This window comes from Limulus polyphemus, unplaced genomic scaffold (genome assembly GCF_000517525.1).
Source record: "Limulus polyphemus unplaced genomic scaffold, Limulus_polyphemus-2.1.2 Scaffold3, whole genome shotgun sequence".
NCBI classification, from domain to species: domain Eukaryota; kingdom Metazoa; phylum Arthropoda; class Merostomata; order Xiphosura; family Limulidae; genus Limulus; species Limulus polyphemus.
In genome coordinates, this window is record NW_013665613.1 from 241,897 (window position 1) to 267,231 (window position 25,335).

General features: G+C 31.7%; 2 protein-coding genes across 7 annotated transcripts in view; one reads left to right on the top strand and one right to left on the bottom strand.

The window, feature by feature from the left end:
- The window catches only part of LOC106468416 (Down syndrome cell adhesion molecule-like protein Dscam2), a 247,618-nt gene that overhangs the window by 5,730 nt on the left and 216,553 nt on the right, over positions 1–25,335 (top strand). The gene's annotated exons all lie outside the window — the stretch shown is intronic.
- Positions 5,759–12,562, bottom strand: LOC106468298 (alpha-scruin; the record flags this gene model as incomplete). Its single annotated transcript, NM_001314151.1, is given in 5 exon segments — positions 5,759–5,967; positions 6,175–6,388; positions 8,062–8,097; positions 8,099–8,169; positions 12,515–12,562. Coding segments are annotated over 5 exon segments (578 nt in total), but the record flags the coding sequence as incomplete, so codon positions are not given.

Below are 25,335 nucleotides of genomic sequence, written 5' to 3' on the forward strand. Positions count from 1 at the left end.
AAGGCCCATATGACATAGTGGATCGTCTCTCAGACGTGACTTTCTGGGTAAAATGTGGTCGGCGAGGTAAACCAAAAGTATTTTTCTGTGTTCATTGAATCTGGTTTCCATTTTTCGGCTTGTTTCTCCGATACAGAAGTCGTGGAAGTTGTTGCATTGTATTTTATAAACAATGTTGTTGTTATGTTTGTCAGTAAAGTTATGTTTGACAAAGTAAAAGTACCCAAGAATCTTGATCAGTGTACAAACATTATCCATAACCTACAGAAAAAAACTGCTAAAAGCTTGTTTTGTTTTTTTTTTGTTTTTTTAATTATGCACAAAGCTACACAAGGGCTATCTGTGCTCTGCCCACCACGGGTATCGAAACCCGGTTTCTAGCGTTGTAAGTCCGCAGACATACCGCTGTGCCACTGGGGGGGCATGCTAAAAGCTATGTTAAACTCAAAACACAAAGAATAAAATAACTTGCAAAAACAAAAAATGAATGTAGTCCATCAACTGGCCTGCTGCATTCAACCAGAAATTTACGGACTCATACAACGCAACATTAACCTAAACAACAACAAGAAAGAAAAAAAAAAAAGACCTGCCATAACAAAAACTAGATAAACTAGGGTGCCAACAACAGAAAAGAGGTCAACACGACGAACCACCAACCAATCTCATAATTAACAAATCCAACCGACAATTAATTACATCAAAAGAAGGAGGATCCAAATTTGAGAAATTATGCCTCGTGAAGGTGGCAGGTAAAGTGATAAAAATTATATTAAAGCGTGTGTAATATCAAAAGTTAGATAATAGGAAGGAAAATGTCTACACATGAATTCATCGACTGGGAATGGTTTGTGTGCAATAATCAAGTGATCCAAAACAGATTGTTACGCTACCTACTCCCGATGTTTATTGAATGTCATTAGATGTAACAGTAAAACAGACTACTTTGGTCTGAGATGTAATTGCTTCCCAACGTATAGAGAATGCCGAGGTGGTAAGTGTCAAAATTCGATCCAGACTGAATGTATGAATAGTAAAGATGACTAAACGCATACACATAGCATGCCATAAAATCCAAAACAAACCCGTGTTTCTGATGACTAAATAAAGAAATAATCAAGTTTTGGAATAAATATTCACATCCTCTCAACATGACGTATGCAGCAACTACTCCTCAAGACAATTGTAATTCGTCGTTTCATATTTCAATGAAGTAAAATTATTCATACTACTACATTTATAAGCAGCACCCCACAGCCAGGGTCGAAACCCACGTCAGTGGTATGTTTTATAGTGTTTCAAAATAATATACTGGAGTCTGATAAATTATATTACTATGCAATGACATTATTTGATTGGCTGAAATACACCGAGGTGTCGCTAACTTATTTTATTCATTCAAATAAATTTCCTCATTTTTATATAACATGGAAGAATAACTCCACTTTATTGAAACGAGTTGCAAATGTTAATACAATGGCGAGTCATCGCAGATGCGAATCGTGCCTTTATAAGCAAATTCCCGACCACTCGATGAGCAATACTGATAGGCTAGAATTATGATTTGAGAAATTAAACAACTTCCTACGAGGAAGGATATAAGTACAGTGTGACTGTTAAATTAAATGGCATACAGTCAAACTGCATACAAAACTTTTCGATGAAGGAAAACTTCAATATTTTCCATAGAGGCGAAAAGATTCACCTGAAAGAACGTTAAGGACAGCAACAATTCAAGCCAATCAGAACCAAAGTCGTTATCTCCTAAGTGAATAATTCTCCAATAAAAAAGTCCATTGCAATGAAGCTAGGTACATTTTGTGATACCGTTAACAAGATAATAAACAAGATTTTGAATTTTACAATCGTTCACAGACCAAACGTTTACAACCTTTAAGCCATATCTCGATATCAAAGGTGTTTTAATGAGAAAAATAGTCGAAGAAATAGGCATCACAGCCTGACAAGTCCTCCAATGTAGCTCTCAAGGACTTTTATCTATTTGATTTGTTTGTGCTTAAATGTGGTCTAGGAAGCCGGCACCCATGTACAGTCGAGGGTTTGTGGGAATTTTGTAATCTTTTTGGTCGAAGCTTGTTACGGTACAGTATTAGAACATTATAGTAAACGGGGCATTATACAGCATTTGCTAAAATTAAGTAAGTTTTAAGATTTTTGTTCCAAATTTAAAACTTCGAGGGAAAGTATCATAGATTAGGCGTGAAAAACATTACTATAATTGATATAATAATTAGACCTAACGTGATGGTGCGAACAAAGAACAGTGGAATGTGCACAAAAAGAAGAGAAAAATCTTAAATCACTAATTTTTTTTTCATATTTATGTCAATAACACAGTAATGTTTATTTCCGCAAATAAAACTATGGAGTAATAGTAAACATAATATAAAGATCCAGATTCATTTGCTTGTTTGCTGTTCAGCGCAAAGCCACACAATAAGAAGTCCACAGTCTAACTGCTGAGTAACCAGCGGGGGTCCATATTCATTAACGTAGTGTTTTAAGTATAATAAAATAAAATAGTAAAGTGTAAAAGCCCCAAATGGTAACCAGAACTATTTACTTTTGATAAGATAAACCACATGAGCTGTAAAATATTTAAAATGTATATAAGTGTTTTATTATTATTACCTACTTGTCTTGATAAATGTGAGAATACACCCTAATCCTATTTAACATTTAAATTTTAAGCAGTTTATCAGTTAGAAACAAGACATCAAGATATATGTTTTGTATTTCATGTTTCGTTAGAAATATGGGACATGCACATTTGAGAATATACTTAGTAAGAATTATGGAAACATATCTGAAATGATACATCATATATGTAAGTATATGGCAGAGTTGATAATACAGGCGTTTCATGGCTTGTAAGATATTTTGTTCTGTCCGTAACATTAAGCAAAAAACACGTATCGGTTGAGGAGTAAGTCTGATCTTTTTTATTCACAAGAAAGAGCATAAAACATTTCATTCCTCTATTTGATATATAACTATTTTATGTTTGTTTTGTTATTTCTAGAAATATAAAAAACAGCCAGATATTCATGAAAGAAACGAGGCTGCAAAGAAGGTTCAAAGGCGATGGAGAAGATATATTGAACAAAAATCCATAACAAAAAGAATGCAGCAAGGCGATTCTTCTGGAAGTGTAATACTATTGATATTTTTACAGTTATTGCATCTCAAGATAATGACAGGTAAAGTTTACATCCACTATTGTCAGAACAAGAAGTTGGACTGAAGGAGACACGTAAAAATACCGAAACTTGTTTCCATATAAACATCTTGTACCGACAATAGTGGATGTAAACTTTATTATATTTTATATTATTCTACACGTTATTGTGTGTTTACTTGCTATCATAATGACATATGTTTTCCAGTTCAGAATTTGAAATTTTAGTTTAAAAACCATTATAAAGAGTATATAATAGGGAAAAAAAACCAAAAAAACATCTGTTTGATGTTACAATACTCTATAAAGATGTGTTTACTCATTAATGGACGTTTGTTTACATATGTTTTAGAAATAGATATTTCTATAAATACAAAACTACTAAATAAAAATAATATTCATCAACTACAAGTGAGCAAAACATTCAGCACCAAAAATCAAAGATGCGAAATCTAGTTAAATTGTTTTTTTTTAATTTTGCGCAAAGCTACACTAGCCGTCCCTAATTTAGCAGTGTAAGACTAGAGGGAAGGCAGTTAGTCATCACCACTCACGCCAACTCTTGGGCAACTCTTTTACCAACGAATAGTGGGATTGACTGTCACATTATAATGCCCCCACGGCTGAAGGGGCAAGCATGTTTGGTGGGACAAGGATTCGAACCTGCGACCCACAGATTGCGAGTCAAGTGCCCTAACCACCTGGCCATGCGGAACATTAGTTAAATTCAGTCGATTCACCATGAAGAGAACATTTTATAAAGATACCTCTGTGGCGTGGAAAAAAAAAAACATCTGTTTGATATTATAGTAACTTATAAAGACGTGTGGTAATAAGCTGTTGTTGTATTTTCAAAATGTCAGACAATGCTAGAAGGCAATGACAGAATTTCTGGAAGAATCCGAACATACATCAGTGGTTATCGTCCATTACCTCCAGATCAAGATGATCTTTCAAAAGAATTAGTACCAGTCTCTATACCAGTAAGTTTTCATTTTTATTTAGTTGTTTTGCTACTACATTGTAAAGGTATTAGAATACTTTGTTGTTTCACATTTCTATGTAAATAATAGGTCAGTTTATCTAACCGTGGATAACTTCAAACAAATATGGTAAGCAGTATATTTTATAATAAATTAAATACTTACATTTTGAGTAATAACACTTAATTTCTATGCATGCGACAGTGCAAACCTCTTTTTTTTTTCATACCTTGTTCATATTAAGGATTTTGAAGTACCCGCACTCTTGCGAACCTAGTTTCATGAGAGTAAAATTTCAGTTTTGACTTAACGTGGCTTTCTTTGAACCTATCAAAGGCGGATTTTCAGTGTAAGGTATCAAACAGTGATAAAAACAACGATATGTGTTCAACTATTTTGTCATCATTCCCAAATTTAAAATTGTTTTGTTCTTTCTGTATTTAAGTTATTTCTCACTTTGACAGTAATATATTTCGATTTATTGTAGTTTTGGCCTCCAGACCCAGATACCACAGATTCTGTTTTCCACACTGTGAGAGACCAGTATCGCAATCCTGAGGAGCAAATGGGATTTAAACACTTTTATACTATTCCTCGACAGATGGATCCAAACCTAGGAATGCTTCTCTTCATGGATGAGGATTACCAACATTCAAAGTATCATTCTATTTTTACACCTACTTTCTGACCTATGTAGTTAAATACTTCTTTCTGCTAAATGCATTGTTTCTCCGTCTCCTTTGGGAAATAAACAAATATTAATAATTAGATTACAAATATTCCATCCTTAGCATTAACTAAAAAAAAATACAAGAATGAAAGTAATAGTTGCAATATACAATAAAAGTTATTGTACCTGATGAAAATATATATCAGCAATATTGTACGAGGTTCAACACATAAATAAGTGTTCGTATGCATTGATGGTATCTAAGTCTGCCCCTTTGTCTTTATACTGTAATAGGAATAATTACGGAACACAAGCAATACACATACAAATGTCGCAAACAGTAGGCCAGTAATTATTTGTGGTCCCTAGAACAACTTGCAATAGTAATGAAACCTAGTGCACCATATGTCCTTTCTAAGAAATTCCATTTTAAAGAGGAAGGTTGAAGCTTTGACGAAAAATCATGAACAACTGGTAATTCATTGTAACTTTGGTATTAATAGTTGGATTTTAGTACAGTAAAATTTATTTTATTTGTATAAGAGTGTTTTTAGTTTACTAAAAATGCATTAAAATCGAATAAGCCAAACATCTGCATATTTGACCGAAAATCTGGTTTTGATCAATAATCTTGAAAAATTGATTAATGTTATTCAATCTATAGAATTGTAACCTTTAGCTTGGACAAATTACAACAGAAGACAAAATTTTCAGATTATCAACTTAAGTCCTTAGAAGTGATATTTCCAGTTTCGAGGTGAATTAGCTCAAGTTGAAGGAACATAAATTTATATTATTGTTTAATTACTCTACATCATATACAAAAAAAAATCATATAAAGATTTTAAAATTGGGCATCTTCATTTCTGGGGAAATCTTTGTTTAAAAAAAAATCCTGAAAAACTTCTTTGCTTTTGACGATGGTGTAGACGTAGGGACTTCATAATATTCACCACCAGTATCGGCTGGTATAGCAGCTACAGCAATTCCAGTTAAGGCTACAGGCAAGAGAGAACATCGTTGTATAATATTCCTCTTCCTATCATACATTTCAGTCTCTGCTATTGCTGAAGCCTCTACACTACTCATACCTCCAACTATGAAAACATGAGCTCCTAGGAAAGAGAGAAGAGTTTTTATATTTATGTATCCACTGATTTCAAACTATATAATACGAACAACTTACAATGAACATTTTTGCTTACAAAAGCATTTATAAAAACAAATAATTCATTTGCTCTTACAGTTAACTTTTTGCGTACACTGATAAAACAAAATTAGGTTTTGCTCACAATACCTTAATGGTATCTAAATAGTCTTACCAGTTTTAGCAACTGCATGACAATGTTTCGCTAACTCAAAGTTCATATGATGTTCTAATGTCCCTTTCTTTGGGTCTAAGACATCTATAGAATCAATGCTTGAAAGAAGTCCTTCTTCTGACAGATTAGCACCGCCCCAAATCCAAATTTTTTTATTTTGCGTTGTGGCCGCAGAAAAAGCGCGAGGAGAACTTAATGAAGGTTTTCGATACCATCTAAGAAAAGAGTGATAATATTTTGTTTTAATATTCCACAACTTAATAATAAAAGCCATTTTATATATGTTGCCTTTATTTTTAGCATCAACAGTTGAAATTTACAGTTAAATAAATTCTATCAAAATGATACTTAACTAGCGCAGTTATAGTAGAAAAATCAATATTTACTTAATTCTTTTATATAACTTATATTAATTCATTTGAAAAAGTAAAAAGGATGGTCTGCTTGGAAACTTACTTGTTATTCAATGGGTCGAACGTGACAAGTAAGTTACCCATAAGTATGATATCTGTGTCTGTCTGATAATTTCCACTAACATAAAAGTTTCTTACAAACTACACTATCAGTTTATTATTAAGAAGACACGAAACTTTAAAGGGGTCATTTTGAAACCAACCGTACAGTTTGCTTACAGAATCTTAGCTGCAGTGGAGATGTATGAACCTGAAATGGATCAATGGACTACTCTAGCATCAATACCAGAACCAATGATGGGAAGTGCTATTGCAAACAATGAAGGAATCATATACGTAATTGGTGGCGTGACAACTAATAAAGAAAAGAAACCAGAGGGTAACTTGTCTAACAAAATTTTTTGCGAAAAGCTTTTCACATTCTTAGTCCATTTATGTGCAGTTATAAATAAAAAATGTGTTTTCAGATTTTTCATTAATAACATTTTTAACAGTATCTTTTGTATAGCATTATACGTATTTTGGATTTCCATTATTTTCTTATTGCCATCGCAAGTCATTTTACACTTGTATGCACTGGCATGGCCAGGTGGTTAGGTCGATGGTCCGAATCCTCTTCCCACCCTTTCAGCCGTGTGAGCGTTATAATATTACGATCAATCCCACTATTCGTTGATAAAAGAGTAGCGGTGGGTGGTGATGACTAGATACTTTCTCTCTAGATTTAAACTGCTAAATTAGGGACGAAATTCAAACCAAAAACCTAGCCTAGTGACAGCCAGAATTTCAATATTTTCTGTTCTTTTTCTATCTTAATCAAATGAAACCCGATTTCATGTAAATTATAAAGATAGATTTTAGTTACAAGTGTAACTGATTTTACTGTCTAACTGTCATGTTAAAAAGGTAGCCTTCTTTCTTTTTGTTGGTACAATAAGATTGAATTAAACTAATAACGCGTTTGGTAGGATGCATAAATCAATGAATCTATCCAGCTTTCTTTTAAATTCAGCTTACATTTTTGTAAGAAATGCATTGATAAGTCAAATTTCTAGCTTTATTTGTGTTGCATTTTTACTAATAAATATCTTCAAATGACACTAGGTGGCTACAATCCGTTACACTGTAGAAAAGGCAAGATGCAAGCAACAGCGACCACGTTTCAATTGACAGTTCAGACCAAACAGTGGAGAAAAAGAGCGGACATGCGATATGCTCGAGCGCACCATAACGTGACAGTTATGGATGAAAGAATTTTCGTATTTGGTGGAAGAGATTCGAACGGAGAGTATTTTATTCAATTTAAGCTGTCTTCTTACTATAATAAGTAAATAACTTAAACATAAAATAATATGTAATAATTGAAGTAATAATAAATAACTTAATTGACACTTCATCACATATATATATATCTATAACGAATAAAAGTTTCTATAAGGAGTACTAATAATTATGCTGTAAAATTAAATTACTTACCAAACACGTAAACTCTCCTGTGAAGATATGCTACTACGTGGCTCCATCATAGTAGTATAAAAATTCCATTTGTTTCGGTCAGGGTGGTATATAAAAACTGAGGAGCCTTGATACACAATAAAACAGTAAATGTAATAAAATGTAAAATAATTAAAACATTTTTATTGCCTGAGGCTTATAAAGAATCCGTTTTACAGGATATTTTGATTAATAAAACAAAACAACAACAACTTTGAAGTTGCATCCACAGCGAAGATAGCTCATTGTGTAGCATTGCGCTCAACAATAAAACAAACAAGTATAAAAGTAAAATTTACTGGTTTTAAGACTGAGGTGTTAAAAAATAGGTGGAAGATTACGTTTAAATTCAAAATGATTTTGAAAAACTAATTGCAGACTTGATTATCAGCATTATAGTACTTTATTTTCCAGGAATTGCCAAGTCTTGAGAGACTACCGAACAAAGGATATTACTTATAACTCCGACTTAGTAAGTAAAGTTTTTCTGTAAATTAAGTTTTAGAAAATGTTTGTCAAATTTAGAAAGTTAATTTTATTTTCCTACATGATTCTTGTTTTAATATTATTTAATACCTCACAGGTTCAGCGTAGTAATACATAAAGGGTGGAAAGAAATAAGTGGTACAACTATGATTAAAAATACCAAACAAAAGCATTCTACTGCCCCCAAAAAATATGACGTTTTAGGCATTTAGGCTACAAACACTTATGCATGTTTAATTACAATACTATAAAAACAACTTTATTTTCTGGAGATAAATATGAATTAGATAACGTAATATATTTTAAATAAACAAAAACAAATAATGTATATTTTTTATCCTTTCTTAATAACAAATAACACAACTCCAGAATGCAAAGACTTCACCAAGATTTTGGCCTCAGTATGGCAGAATAAGATGCATCCAACTATAATGTATCCTAAAACAACTTTTTAATGTTAATATATTGACACATTATTTGAGAAGTTCAGACTTCTCCACCTTAGAACATCTACTACTAGCTTTTATTACAATCCCAAATGGCTTTCCAAATTAGTTTTGGATCAATCAGAGAAAACATATCTTCCATATATCAAGCTCCATATACAATTTCTATACAGTTTAAATTGTACTTTGATTCGTTCTTAATCAGTCAGAATTTAGGATTCAACTGAAACCTTCTTCCTATTTAAAAATTGTGGTTTGTGTCTAGTGTGTATTTTTAGATGTGTCATTAACCCTCAAATGACCGAATACGTTTTTTATACAATTCAATGCCGGTGTAGTCCATCTAACGTATCACCTTCAGTAATCTATGGGAATAAATGCAGTATTGATGATATTTTGTTTAATTGTGTGTGTGTGTGATTCATATTTTTTAGAGAACCTATAACCAAACAAAATTCATGCACTCACAAGCACATTGGCGCAAACATATTTTAGTGAAACGCGTTTAAAAAAAACCATGGAATCCCATCGGTAATCGTAGGGTTAATATGTTTATCAATAGAACAAATAGTGGTAGCCTTGCCTAGATAAATGCAAATAAGGCGATAGATAAGTGTTTTTAATCACGTAGATATATCAGTAATTCGTAAGCTCTGTCTAGACTATATATAGCTGGTACCCGAGGTATAATTTAGAATAGTGTAAACATTTTGTGTATATTTCTCAAGATTGAAAAGCAAAATATCATGTTGTTTCGTTTGGTTACCTGGCCACTTTCTTAGCAAAAATGCAGCCATGTTGTGTGTAAAATATAGTAGGTGTTTCGTTTCCTTTAAATTAGTGTTAATTAGGATACGTATATAGTGAGATGTTTTTTCCAGTCAGGGCAGAGATTTTATAGAGATTCCTCCAATCAGACAGAGGTATTGTGGTTGTGTCCAGTGCACTCGATCTGCACGTAAAGGAGTTCTGTACACTGTATCGTGCTATACAAAAGCGAATAAAATTTTAAGTCTTCAACTGGGCAGCCTCTCTTCTTTAACCCAGTCAGATTAGAAATTCATATTAACTCTATATTACTAATTCTATCCGATATACTTCTAGTTAGAGCGGTTACTATTATTGCCTGAAGGTGATATGTATACCAGAGAATACCACATTTAAAAAATGGTTACTTTCTTCACTTTATTGGAAGAAGAACACTACATTTTCTGACACAAAATTCTTTATTCAAATAATTCCATCTTTTCAGTTAAAAGTCAGTCACAAGAATCAAGCGCCGAATTTTCGAAAAGAATTGTTCAGTAACTGGTGCAACGATACAGATATATATATATATATTATCATTAGGCAAAAAATCTTATTTTATTTGTTATAAAGCAAAGTTCTGCCCACAGTTTGGCAGGAACAGTAATTATCTAGGTAAAAAACGTAAATTTCCCACTTAGCTTAGAAGGCAGTGAATTATAAACATAGAAAGCAAATTTTCCGACTGGGTAGATATTTGATTTTCTCTCATGAATAGCTTGCTAAGATGATGGTTTTAAAACTGCTTTTGTTTCTCGACAATAAAGTAAGTGACAAGAATATGATTGGGTCAGATAGACAGATGAAAGTAATTCTTGAACAAGATGATTAAACAAGTAAAACGAAATTTAGATTTATCTTTAAACGCTGTACACGTGTATGCATCACCATGTAAAACAAATTATGCATTTCTTTTTTTAAGACTCCCAGTGGCAATAGCGGTATGTCTGCGGACATACAACGCTAGAAACCGGGTTTCGATACCCGTGGTGGGCAGAGCACAGATAGCCCATTGTATAGTTTTGTGCTTAACTTTAAACAAACAAACAAACAAATCCTTTTTCAGAAGCTACTAAACACTATTCAAAAACGTTTTACAGGGGTTGAGTACGTTATATTAAAACATTTTGGAGCCTCAACACATCGTTACAGTCCATATAGCCACGTCAAGTCATGCTCAGACGACCGCACACCTTGACAATGTTTCTACGACGTAATTTTCAGGGCAAAAGGCTCCGTCATAAAGAGCACACCACTCTTCCCTCTGTGCTTTCCATAATAGTACAAACAGTACGAGAACGAGGGTGATTCAGTGCCAGTTTCAATAGTTTGATCGCACAGGAATCCATAAAAATTGCATCTGGCGTCTTGACCAGTTTGTCTTCATATGGAATACCACGAATACTTGTACACATGACTTGTGTTGTTTTTCCAGTGAGAAATCCCAAAAGTATATCGAAAAGCTGACACCAATAAAGAAACCTTCCAGTAGCTTTCCCATTAGAAATTCATTTTACAAACTGATCCACCTGCTAACCAAGCATGGCCTACATAGAGATTACCTTTTTTGTGCTTAAATTGTCTTGAAACATGCCTGTGATTACGGGACACATTAGTTGTTTAAAGTTTCGAATTATTGAAATATCCTGTCAGTCAGTGCATCATTAAATCATTCACAATGTTTCAACAATTACCAGCATGAGACTATTGTAAAGTCTTTCTGGGTGTACTGCCAAATAACCTAATGGTGAAATTAATCTATAATAGCTTAATTTTACCTACAAAAACGTTCAATTCGGAATATAATCTAGGTTATTGTGATTACTTGAAATTTCAATAACATCCAAGTATTTGGGGAAATCCTCTATACAAACCTGTTATTAATGAAAATTCTACCTAAGCCTACTTCTGCGTATAGAGATATCGTACGATCATCAGGTGCCTATCAAATGAACGGAAAATTGTATTAGAGTTTTGTGTTTATCAGACTATAATGTCAGCTGTCTGATTGCTACACAAACAAATAAAAAATAAAAGAATCTAATCGAATTCCTTGCAAAGGTTGATAATGTCTTCACAAGAAACTTCTAGTAAATGTTTTGTTTGTTTGCTATAGCCCAGATACACAATGGGCTGTCCGCGCTGTGTCTATCAATAGGAATCGAGCCCCGGATCCGAGCACTGCAAGTCCGTACAATTACCGATGACCCACTGTAACTTTCCGGATAATAATTAAATAATTTTGTATTTCAAGTATTAAGGCTTTTCAAAACAATATTATCAGTAGTATTACGTAAAAATAAATAAGGTGAATAGGACAGATAATTAGTAATGATATTTTTTCAAAAAGTTAATTTAATATTTCAACTTTATGCTTTATAAAAGAAAAATTAGATATTGATAAAAACAATAAAAATCATTATGAATCACGCCATGACTGATATTAATATACAGCAGCCAGGCAAATCTCTACAGCATTTTAAACCATAATTACAAGAAGTGAAAATATTAATGGACTAACACCAAATAAAAATATTGCTATATTATATTTATGTAAATAAGATATTATTATAATATTAATGTTATCAATTTTAAAAGTAACTGCAAAATATCTATGCTTTATAAGCTATTTCAAATATTATAATATTATATCTATCTATCTATATATTATTATATTATTGAACAGTGATATACGATTTAAGTATTCATCTGGTCGTGCCGTGTTGATTCTACCAAATGCCAAAAAAACAACATTGATACAGTAATAAGTTTTAACCTTTGAAAACTGAGATTAATAAATTTTCACATGTCAAACAGATATAACTACATAACACTCGTGTTAAGAAGTTATGCAAATTTAAGTCCGAAATGAATCGTTATGAAAGCGAATTTAAGTCTTTACAATATTTAATTTCAGAATATTACATGAAATACAAAACATGAAATTTTCTATCATGTGCTAGCTCTACATTATCCGTAATCTAAAGCCCTGTATTAAAAAGATCAGAGAATTACAAGTAAACATATTGAACATTGAATATAAAATCATGATTTAAGCATCAATATGAAATGACGTGTAAATTAACTGTCCACTTTAACTTTCAATATTTCAAATATTACTCCGTGTAAAATAATTATCAAGCTACAAGATCTAACCTTTTCCTTTTATCCTCAAAATAAAAAGTTCAGAATTATTAATAAAAAGCTTGAATATTTTATTTCGTATGTAATGAAATCTCATGCTATGAATCAGTATTGAATGTTAATCACTTTAACATTTCGAAAAACAATCGTAAAGCAACTGATATCATCATAATAAAGTAACGCAAAATAGCCATCTTCATTTTAGATTGTAATTAAATTGGGTAACAGGGGATTCACTCTTCTCTTATTCTAATTAGGTGTTAAATCAACCATTAAAGTAAATTAACGCAAGATAAGTAATAAACGTGTGTTTCAAACCCGGAATCGAGCGTTTGTAGATAGAAACAGATATGAAAACTTCAATAACTGAAACAAAAAGCTATAAACAGATAGAAGCGTTGGAGACTATTTCATTTAATAAATGTTTTGTTTTGATTTATAATTGTTCAGGTCTTTTTATCTAAAAAAGCGACATTAATTTATTGACGACCTAATATTTTAATACCTCTTAAACCTTACTTACATCTTATTTTGGAATGAAAACTAAGATATGCATCAATGAAAAGTTTATCGCTTATTATTGCATAAAACATACTTGAGTGTAACTATGGGAAGTTAACAAGTTGTGTGCATGATTTTTAATGCATGCTCTACTAAATTTATCCTATTAAACAGAACGGCCCCATTCATGTTCTAGGATTATTACTGACACACTTCGTGATATAGAATATGTACAAATTTATGTTCAACGAATATTTTCTGTAAAAAAGGAAAATTAAAACGAGATTTATTACTGATGAAAACATATTTGGTTTCATTTAAACCAAAGTTACGCCACTACGGCTTCATTGGGCAAACAAGACAGTTACTAACACAATTTAAAATTATTCGAGTCTGCATAATTATGTGGACTTCACAAGAGGATATATAACCATAATCAGTTGTTGTAAAATGTATTATTGTACATTGCGAAGATGAAAGTACATGCAAACAGAGAAAATTTTACTATCTAAAGCACACATAAAATATGTTATTATGATAATTATATAGGAACAGTAATAATTACGAATTCCATGATGGTGTTTTGTTTAACTATGTCATATTTTGTAGTTTGCACTACACACTAGCTCTTATAAAATTTACTGTTTTAATGTCGCTTTTTTTGGATGAAAAAACCTGAACTTATATATCAAAACAAAACATTTATTAAATGAAATAGTCTCCATTCTTATCGATGATGCTTTTCCATCTTACAATCTGGTTGTTAATGCCCTGATTAAAGAAATCACTTGACTTTGAAGCAAAAAACATGTCGATCTCCTCTTTAACATCTTCCACACTTGCAAACGTTTTTCCATTAAGATGGTGTTGCAGTGAACGAAAAAGATGGTAATCTGATGGTGCCATATCTGGAGAATATGGTGGGTGGGGGAAACCTCCCAACTCAACTCCATAATCTTATGTTGCGTCAAACGTGCCACATGTGGACGTGCATTGTCGTGGAGAAGAAGAAAACCTTTCCAATTGACGACTGAAGGGCGTTTCTGATGAAGGACTTGATTTAAACGTTCCAGTTGCTTATTATAGATGTCTGCATTGACAGTTCGCTGTGGATTGAGGAGTTCGAAATTAATTACTCCTTTGATATCCCACCAAATGCAAAGCATCATTTTCTGCGGATGGAGTCCAGGTTTTGGGGTCGGAAGTGGTTTTTGTTTAGGACTGAGCCATTGTTTTTGGCGTTTAATATTCGCAAACAGAATCCATTTTTCATTACCGGTGACAATTCTGTCCATTACGCGCCAGAAGAGACGAAGCAACGTTCACACGTTGGAAACGATGATCATCGGAGAGCTCGTGAGGCACCCAAAACACCTTCTTTATGGAGTTTTCACATATTCCTTAGACGTTTACGCATTGTTTCGTGAAAGACGTGCAATTTCAGGGTCATTTCACGAGTGTGTTGCTTTGGGTTAGACTCAACAAGCGTCTTCAATATCAGTTCCGACATGTCGGCCCCTGCCATCACACTTTTTAAAGCTAATGTCATCTGAACGAAATTTGCTGAACCATCGTTGACACTTATGAACGTTCAAAACATTTCCATAAACTTCTTTGATATTCTTTGTGGCTACAGAAGCGTTGTTTCCCTTCTTGTATTCAAACAGCATTTCATAACGAATGTGGGTCTCGTCGTGTGCAATCACTATAAGGGATTAGAGTATACAAAAATTTTAACATTATGTAGGCTACACTAGCGTGACATTTAGGCGGTTCGTTTAACTATTATGCTTGATGTACGTTTTTTTTTTTGTGGGGGGGGGTTAATGAAAGTATTCAAAAACGCGACATTAATTTCTTGACGACCTAATAGATTATAATAATTTGAATTATAAATATAATTTGGATGGGAATAACCTTAACAGTGTTATGAAAGAAAATAATCTTGGTATAGTGGTTGATGTCTCTTAAGCCATCCAAGCAGTGTGCTGTTGCTAGTGGTAGAGCAAATAGGATCTAATCAAAAACACATTAGTTTGAAAAACTGAGGCAAAATATAACTAAAATATCAACCTTTGGCATGTGAAATGAAAAAAAAAGCTATGTTACTTTTGTTTTAATTTCCAAACCTTTTTCACAAGAAAAATAATAGGAAAACAAGTTAATTCATCATTCAAACTTTCAATACTGGAAACAGAATTCAGTACATAATCTTGCTATAGCATGAGCGCTTATTTATTGTTCTAAATATATACTCTGGTCACGTTGTTTTTGATGTTGGGATATACTATTTCCTTTTTTTCAATTCACTTTATTAAATTTTCTTTAATAAAAATTATATCATTGACTTTGGACGTACAGCAAGGATAATAACATATGCTTAGAAGCAAACGAACAAACAATATATTAAAATATTAAATATTTTTATGAGACGGTAACAAGATAGAATGTCCCTAACTAGCATTACTTTAATTACCTAGCTTTGCCAAGTGTGTTTAAAGTCTAATGAATATGGATTTATTTGTATCTCAATATTCTATCAAAGAGTAATGAGAGATACAACCAGTTGTTTTGTTTTGGGGTATTTAAAAGATTGGGAAACGTGTTAAGTATATGTGTTGGCATATGATAGCTCTAAAAATGTTTATCATGAACCATAATTATGTGTCCTCATTACGTTATTTTAAGGATCTAGCAAGTGGAAATAAATACTACAGTGCAAAGAAAAGTAGTTTGTAGACAATGGTACCAAAACGATTTCCATAGAAATTCGTAAAAAGTATGGCTTTTTCCACAAGCAACCTATTTTTCTCCATCACGCACAGATTTTTCACAAAACATCATATGTTCTTTTACATAAGTGAATCATTTTCATTGAAATTGTGTCACATGTTCTTTTGCTTAAAATGTTGACAATCACTGGCAGTAGATCTCTCTAGACCAATCGCGACGTAAGAGTCTTATCGATCGTTCTATAATTCATGAGAAGCACATCGCTAGTATATAAACGGTTATCAGGCGCATGACGTGTCATTTCTGGATATTATTTGTTTGTGCGAGCACATTGACATTATTTTTGTTTTTAATAATATTTATTCGTTGCTATGGCAACAAGAGATTGTGTAAATGACCCAAACATATTCTGTTACATTTGTGGTAAATTTGTTGTAAAGAAACAAAGGCAAAACATGACAGAATTCGTCAAAAAGCGTATTACGCGTATTTTGGAATACAACTTTGGGACCAAAACAAATCATGGGCTCCGCACAGAGTTTGCACCATTTCTGTTGAAAAGTTGAGACAATGGACTAAAGGTAAGAAAAATTCTTTGCCTTTTGGATGCTAATGGTCTGGCGTTAGCTTAGAAACCACAGAGATGACTGTTATTTTTGCTCATGTAACGTGCAAGGCTACAACATTCGAAATAAAAAAGAAATTTCTTATCCGAACCTTCAATCTGCTATAAGACTTATTGCTCATGGACCTGATGTACTTGTACCTACTCCACCAGAAACTCTTGATACAGTTTCATCTAATTCTTAATCTGATGTCAATAGAAATGATGATGGGGATTGTTTTCAAACCCGAAACATCTGGTGAACCACAAGTTTTCACACAAGATGACCTTAATCATTTGGTGAGAGATCTGGGCTTTTCAAAGGATTCTTCAGAGATTTTGGGGTCCAGACTTCGGGCTAAGAACTTACTTTCTCCATAAACATCATTTTACTGGTACAAAAACGTGAGAAAGAGTTGTTACGTATTACAATTTCGAATGGTCTGAAACCGAGCTAAATGATAATTTAAATTTAGTAGTTAAATATATGCCAATATGTATCCAATTTATGTAATTTGCCAACAAGATTGATACACATAGTTTTTTTTAATACAAATATTTTAATATATATAAACAATAATACAATTTACAATAACAGATGTTACAAACAGTCATTACAAACAATGATTTGTATACAAAAGTTTTGCAAACTTACAAGCAATATAAAGACTTCTTTCTAGTCTAGAACTTCCATGAAGTCTCATCGAGGGTTCACGATGAGCGAGTTAATTTCGAGTTGATGTAGATACAACTCACTTAATAGAGAGCTAGCTAGCTCTGTTAAATTCAATGATCAGACGCAGATTTTTCCTACCGGTGACGTTAGGTAAAGTTTTCGTAAAAGTACTATTGTCCGATGTGAATCCACTGAAGTTGAATGATTTGTAATGTTCAAAATTTATAAACGTTCCTGGTCAATATATCTGAAGTTCCCTATTAATAAGCGTAAATCGCAGTTATAGCTTACGAACTTTATAACACACCAATTACAGCAACCCAATAATAGATACTGTTTTTTGGCGCGTCGCGTTCGTTATATTTATAGGCGTGAGGAGAGTTTCTCAAAAAATCTGATAATGTAACAATACTGAGCTACACCGGCGCTTACGTACACACATATATTGTTGATTCTTACAGTCGACAATCTTCTACAACTTTAGAGAATAGGCGGGAGTATTGCAATACATATTTAACAGTATAAGCTATGCATATTTCTATGTATAAATTTAATCTAAGCAAACCTAGATATTAAAATAAATATATATAATGAGGAATCCGTCACAGAGTTTATACCATACTTATTGCTGAAGTAATACCAACGCTAGGAGCTGCAGTCTATGAACCAAGTGAGTGGCGATTGTTAATTGATTCTTCCAAAAGAAGTATAAAAGGCGCTCTCCTTGACAATGGTAACATATATGCATCTGTTCCTATTGCTCATTCGGTTCAGTTGAAAGAAACGTACGAAAATCTCGAATTTCTTCTTAATAAGGTCAAATACAAAGAACATGGTTGGCTACTTTGTGGAGGCTTAAAAGTCCTTTGTATGTTGTTAGGTCAACAATCTGGTTATACAAAGTTTCCATGTTTTTTGTGTGAATAGGACAGCAGAGCACGAAATCAGCAGTAGATAAAGAAGCAATGGCCACGCAGAGTCAACCTGATACCAAGATCAAAAACATTAAACGTGAAAGTTTGGTTAACACAAAGAAAGTCCTATTACCTCAACTTCACATAAAACTGGGCTATAGACAAAGATGGTGACTGTTTCAAGTTTCTACATGAGCAATTCCTAGCTCTTTCAGAAGCGAAACATAAAGAATGAATTCTTTTTTGGACCTCGGATTAGAAAATTGACTTCGGATGAACAGTTCGAAAGAACAATGAGGAAAATTGAAAAATAAGCGTGGATTGCCTTTATAGATGTTATTGACAATTTTTTAGGAAACAACATGGGTCCAAATTATGAAAATATTGTATAAAGAGTTGGATTGTAATATGAGCTTGAGAGTTAATTTCTTACACTACATAATGACTATTTCCCTGAAAATCTAAGTGCTGCCAGCGAAGAACAAGGTCAAAGGTTTCATCAAAACATCAGGAAAATGGAGAAGAGGTATCAGGGAAGGTGGAACATCAGCATGATGAATGGTTACTATTGGTCATTTAAACGAGATGCTTCAGACGCAATATTTATAAGAAATAATAAAAAAATCAGTATGAATGAGAATGCATATTCGTTTGACATCAACGTTCTTCCCTTTTCTTCAATTTCTTTGCATTTTAGTTGATAAACATAATAATAACAAAACGAAATAATAATTCAATCTAAGTAAAAGTTTTTTTTTCTTCTTCCCGATTTGTAAAAAAATCCTTACATGATAGAAAAAAAAAGAATGTTATTTTCGAAATCTACGTAGCTAAATTATGGAAAATCTGTTATTAGAACCAAAACAACTTTTATGAAGTTTAAATTCGCAGGCCTGTGTATTCAGAAACATAAAGATTACATGATTCTTTCGTTTCCTAATCATCGATTTTGCTTCTTTTATTACTTCCACTTCTTCAGAAACTTCATCAAATCTCTGGATCAAGCAGTAATCATTGTACTCAAATGACTGAAAAAGGCAGTATGACAACGGATGGCTATAGCCGTTAGTAATACTTCCACAACATACAACCATTCTTGAACAATGATGAATAGTGTGAAAGATTGCATTATGAAAGGTTAATATTTATATGAGCATAAAAGTACAATTACACTGGATGTAACAGAAGAACAAAGCCAGTTAAACTGTAGAGTTTTCGCAGCATGACAAGTTAAACCTTATACATACCATAGTGGAAGTGAATTAAAGGAAGGAGAAAATGTTTTGACTTAAGTTTTAGTTTTGTCTAAAGTTGGCCATAGATTGACACGAGTCTCCTTATCAATGTTTGTTTACCTAGAGTCTCCATTAAACTTCCCTGACAAACATCAGTAAAGTATGAAAGTGTAAAAATAGCTGTAGAATTAAAATGCTTCCTTTCTAGTTAGTAGAAAATGAAGACTTTCTTGATTTGGAACAGATACACATCCAATGAGGATGTTTCAATGAAGATTATTATAACTATTTGACAAAAATTACACATGATTATTCTTTACGGTTAAATGCATGCAGATAATTACAAACTTTTAAGAAATTTCATTTAGTTAGGAAAAACAAAGACTGTCAACAAATTATTAGTTCCTAACTTGCATTTCAACAAACTTTTGGAAATCTGTGTTTGAACAATGTGTTGAAAATATTCTGATAAATTGATCAACTAGGCAATGATATCTTCCGTTAAATTTTTTTGCTATGAGTGCCAACTGTCTAAAAAAAAATGACTGAAACATATTTCCTTAACATAACGACAACTGATTTTAATAAATTTGAAAATATATCTTTTTTTATTAATCAATCCCTAGTCAGAAGTTAATAGGACCTAGGAATCAAACGGTGTTTGCGGTAATTCAACCAAACCAGAAAAAAAAAAGTTTCCGATCCTAAAAGTTTGAGCTTTTTCTTGCAAACGTGACCAGAGAATGTAACTGGATGCGATATTTGAGTGAACAAGTTTCGCAACGAACCTGCCCATTTTCATTACAACTAATATCACGTACGCAATGGATTAAAGTTATGTCAAACATCATGTCGACATAGTAATGATCGTAATAAATTTATATTAACGTACATTAAAAGGTAGTTGTGTTTTTATTATAGAATGATGTTATTTTTTTCTAATACGCATAAATTGATCAATTTTGTTTTCCCAAGGCACATAATAAGAAAAGTCGTTTTTTTTTTACAGCCATGCTTGTTTTAGTTAATTAAGGGCAATTATAGCAATTAAATGTTTTCAATGCTAATTTCTCAAAGTGTCAATTTCTAACAGCGCTACCTAATTGTATAAAGTAATTTAGAACATGCATGATCTACATACTATTAGTAAGTGTAGTAGCACTTAGTTTATTATGCTCACTTGATATCATTGCTAAGTAATGAGTTTCCTCATTCACAGAATTAACATGTTGGTGTTAAGCGGCCTCTCGTAACCTGTGCTTTCGCATTATAATTATTATGACTAAAAAGTTTCTTTGCTAGTGAACGTAATTATCGATTTACTCTGTGAAAGAGTTCAACTGTGACGTTTTTAAAACAAAATTTTAATAAAAAACAATTGGTGTTGCGGAAATGGTACAACGCCCTGAAATAACGTGTTGTTTACAGAACGTTTGGAAAAATTGGTTTTTTTTTATTTTGCGGATAGTATTAACTTATTAAAATTTGTTACCTGTATAAAGCTTGTTTATAAATTATTGTTCACTTTTTACTGTGATAATAATATGTTACATTATAGTGTGATAATGTTTAATAATAATGACAAAATGGGAAGAAACTACCTGCCTACCCTAATTGTTCAGGCATTGTTACTCCAAACACGAAATTCTTCTTTTTTTTTTTACCTAATAAATGATGCACCCGTTTCATTTGAAAGGAATTAATTAAGACGAGTTAAAGAATTTCTTATTTTTAGCATTAGCTGGCGAGTGATTGCATTGTCGATAGTAGAAACTTCTGATTTATAAATCCTTAAGATGCGTAAGTTGAGTTACATATTTATCAGTAATGCAATAAACATTTCGCAAGGTTTAATTGACGGCACGTTTCAACAACGATAAAAACAAGGATCTGGCTGAGTATATGAATATAGTTTCCATATTTTATATACATTTGGTAACAAGTGATTGTCCTTTCTTTCAGTTATCAAGTTCGTAAAAAAAGTAAATGTAATATTAGTTTTGTATTAATTTGATAACATAAAGTAACATACAGTCCTACTTTCAGATACTTGTCTAATACTTTGTGAAATCTATACATATAGATTTGCCACTTAAAATAATAAGTCTTGGAATTATTTAAGATAACTCTATAGAAGCTGTTTATTGTAATTTATAATACCTTATAGAGGACTTCATTAAACAACTAGAAATGTTTTATCTTAGCATCATGTTCAGTGCATTAATCTAATTATGAAAGCAAACGTTATAAGATTATATTAGATCATAATTTGTTATCTTTGTATTATTTTTACGTATGAAAGGTGATAGTGAACAATCACCTCGTTTCTGGGTTGTTTTTCATATGGCGTGTTATATTATTAGATATTAAAATAGTTGAGGCTCATCCCCCAGTGATACAGCGGTATGTCTGCGGACTTGTGGTGGGAAGAGCACGGATAACCCATTGTAGCTTTGTGCTTAATTACAAACAATCACAAAACAATAAGCTGAGACTCTAATTATCTTTATTTTAAGCATGAACGTTATTAACAGAAAATCAGAACACTGAGATGTAATAAACATTTTTTGAACTTATGATGTAGTTGAAAATAAGATTTAGACATATTATGCGACTCGTCTAACAAGCGTCAACGGGGCTCACTTAACCATACTTTTGAGGATGTTTAGACATGACATTGCGATCTGACAGAATAGGTCGTCATCAAGCTTTAGATATACGAATGTGATTTATCTGACAAAGTTCAACGGGGTCCACTTCTTTGAGCATGTTTACAGGAAACAAATCGGTCTGATAGGAAAGGTCGTCATCAGGACAATCAGATCAAAATTTCGTCTTCGAATAAAATAAAATATGTCAAATGTTGGAAGATTAAACTCGTAAAGCTTCCATGCGAAGATATATCTTACTATGAACTGATTATTCAACACAGCTTTATCGTTTGATGGTTTTATGCATAGAAAAAGTATGGGCGGTTATCGTTCTTTCATTGCCATGTTTTATTTTATTTTATTTTTAGAGCTAAATGTCGAAGCTAACATTTATGATTTCAAATAATTTATTCAGTAAAATGTTGCTAAATATTTATTTTTGAATGAAAAATCATATTAGTGAATGTAAAATGACAAAAATATTTTAAAAATAAAGACAATATTGTACATGAACAACAATTGAGATATTCCTAAAAAAACGTTTTCAAATTTTTATGTTTAAAATCATGTAACACGTTTTAGTTCTTCATTAGTAATCTAAACTTCATTTTCCTTGACGAACTTCCATTGATAAGTGTTACGTTCATTTATATCTTTGAATATTTATTTATAGACAATTTATTTAAATTTAATACAATTTGTAAAACAAGAACGGTGTGTTAAATTGATAGCAAAGTTGCTTCTCTTAAGAATATAGTGAATGTTAAACATTAAAGAAGAGTATATAATAATAATAATAATATATTCTGCTAAATTAAATGTAAATAAAAATATAATGCCAAGTCGAAATCACACACACATATATATTGTTATTAACCAATTTTTACATCCAGACCTATTTACAGCGCAATTTTAAATATTTGTGTACTATCAGTTGGTTGTTTTCTGACAAACATTCGAATCGATCGTCATGACCTAACATACTAAACACGTATTTTCTACGTATAGTATATTATACCAGAACCCAAAGTGAGTATCTAATAATGATAAATCGCAACCAGAACTCTGATAAAAAAAATTCTAAGCAGCCTCACATGTAAGAGCCCTCAACAGACACTTTTTATCTGAAGTGATTTTTTATTTCATTAGTACTTAATTCACCTTTCAGTCAATATTCCTCAGTTATTACCGATGAAATGCGCATTTTCAATAATATAATTGTTTTATGGAAACTGTAAAAAGTATAGTATTAAAGTGCAACAATTCAACTATTTACCTACTAACTTGAATTCTGCTGTTTTTCGATCAGATATTAAGCTCAGGGTTTTGTAATTGATAAATAAGTACTTTCCCAAGAGTAACGTAAGTTGTATGATATGTTTCATAATGTTAAAACAATAATCAACTAAAAGCAAACCCTTTAAGTTAGTAATCTTAGCATAAGTATTATCGTGACTTTAGTAATACGAATGTTATACAATACTCGTTAACAGGAAATAATCCGAATGGTTCTGATATATATCGTGATTTATTTTTATTAGAAACGTATACAAATGAAAAACGCGATCGTAAATCATCTATGAAACAAATAAACAGAAATAGTAAATGCAAAAATAAAAACTATAATTTTTAATATTGCTAATTTTGCAAAGAGAAGAGAATCATAAATAGCAAACAGTAGGTTAGCTTAAGAAAAAAAAATTGAAAATCATCCACATAGTAAATTTATTTTGCATAATACATCCTCCGAACATTAATATGCTTTTTTAGAAATGAAACATGGTTTTTAAGATTAGGTTATGACTACAGACATAATAAATGCATCTTTGTTGTCATGTAAACTAGAAGGAAAGAAATTATATTTAATTTACAAATGTTTTCTTATTTTTTTCTGTGAATGTTTGATATAATGTATTTGTTTTCCATACGTCTGAAAACATAATGTTAAATATAATGATACTAAGCCCACTAAATACTTGAATACTGATTAATTTCTTATTTATCTGTAATCTTGTTTTAATTTATTCAGACAAACACCTTAGATGTTATCCTTAATTCTACACAAAACATAGATATAAGAAAAGAATAAATAAATAAAAAATATAAAAAAGCAGTATGATATTATAATATCTTCTCGTTGCCATTAATAAAACTTTTGTGACTCAAGAATTTATATGTTCATAGTATTATCGGTAGAAAAATAACATAAGCTTCGCAACAATATTTCAAGAGCTTAAGGCTTCAATTATTACTTTCATTTTTAGTTCGTAAACGAATGTCATATATAGTTATTTTAACCTTTAAAAAAAAGCTGTTAAAGAAATATTATGAGAAAGTGTTGTCTGAATTTGCATCATTCTAAATGGGTAAATGGGTAAATCTGATGGATATGGGTATCTACAGTGTTGTGTTGGTCCTACGTCCTTATATATTTTTTGTTATATACATACCTGCATATATTTTCGAAAACTCTGTGTTCAAATAACTATATCATATTCAGCTGATTCATTAGGTGAAAAACGAAGTTTTATAATAAATATTAAAAACACAGTAATACCAAAAACATATTTAATACGGACGTTTCGCTATTTCCTTAAATTCCATCATTAGCGTTATTATCTAAAAAAAAAGTTAGTTCATAATATTCGAACTACAAAAAATAATATTAGCCATTGAATGAGTTTATGTATTCAATCGGAAGTTTAGAAAGAAGATATTTAATTAAACGGTAACAATATAATGAGATGTACGATAAAACGTGCGACATACACATGTTTAATTAATAACATTGTTACGAGAAACTATTACAGTTAGAAGCAGATATTATCTAACTAATCCACCCGAATTTTATATCCGATTATACACTGAGAATAACAACCACCCCATACTTCTAGAAAACTTCCGGAACAACAGACTAATAATTCTTTATTAAAGAAAGCCTCTTTATTTTCAATGATCACCCAATACTAAATAATAACATCAACTCCTCCCAGTTGTCATTAAAGTAATAGATTCCGGATTCTCTGTGTTTTTATGTGATATTTATTATTATTTTAA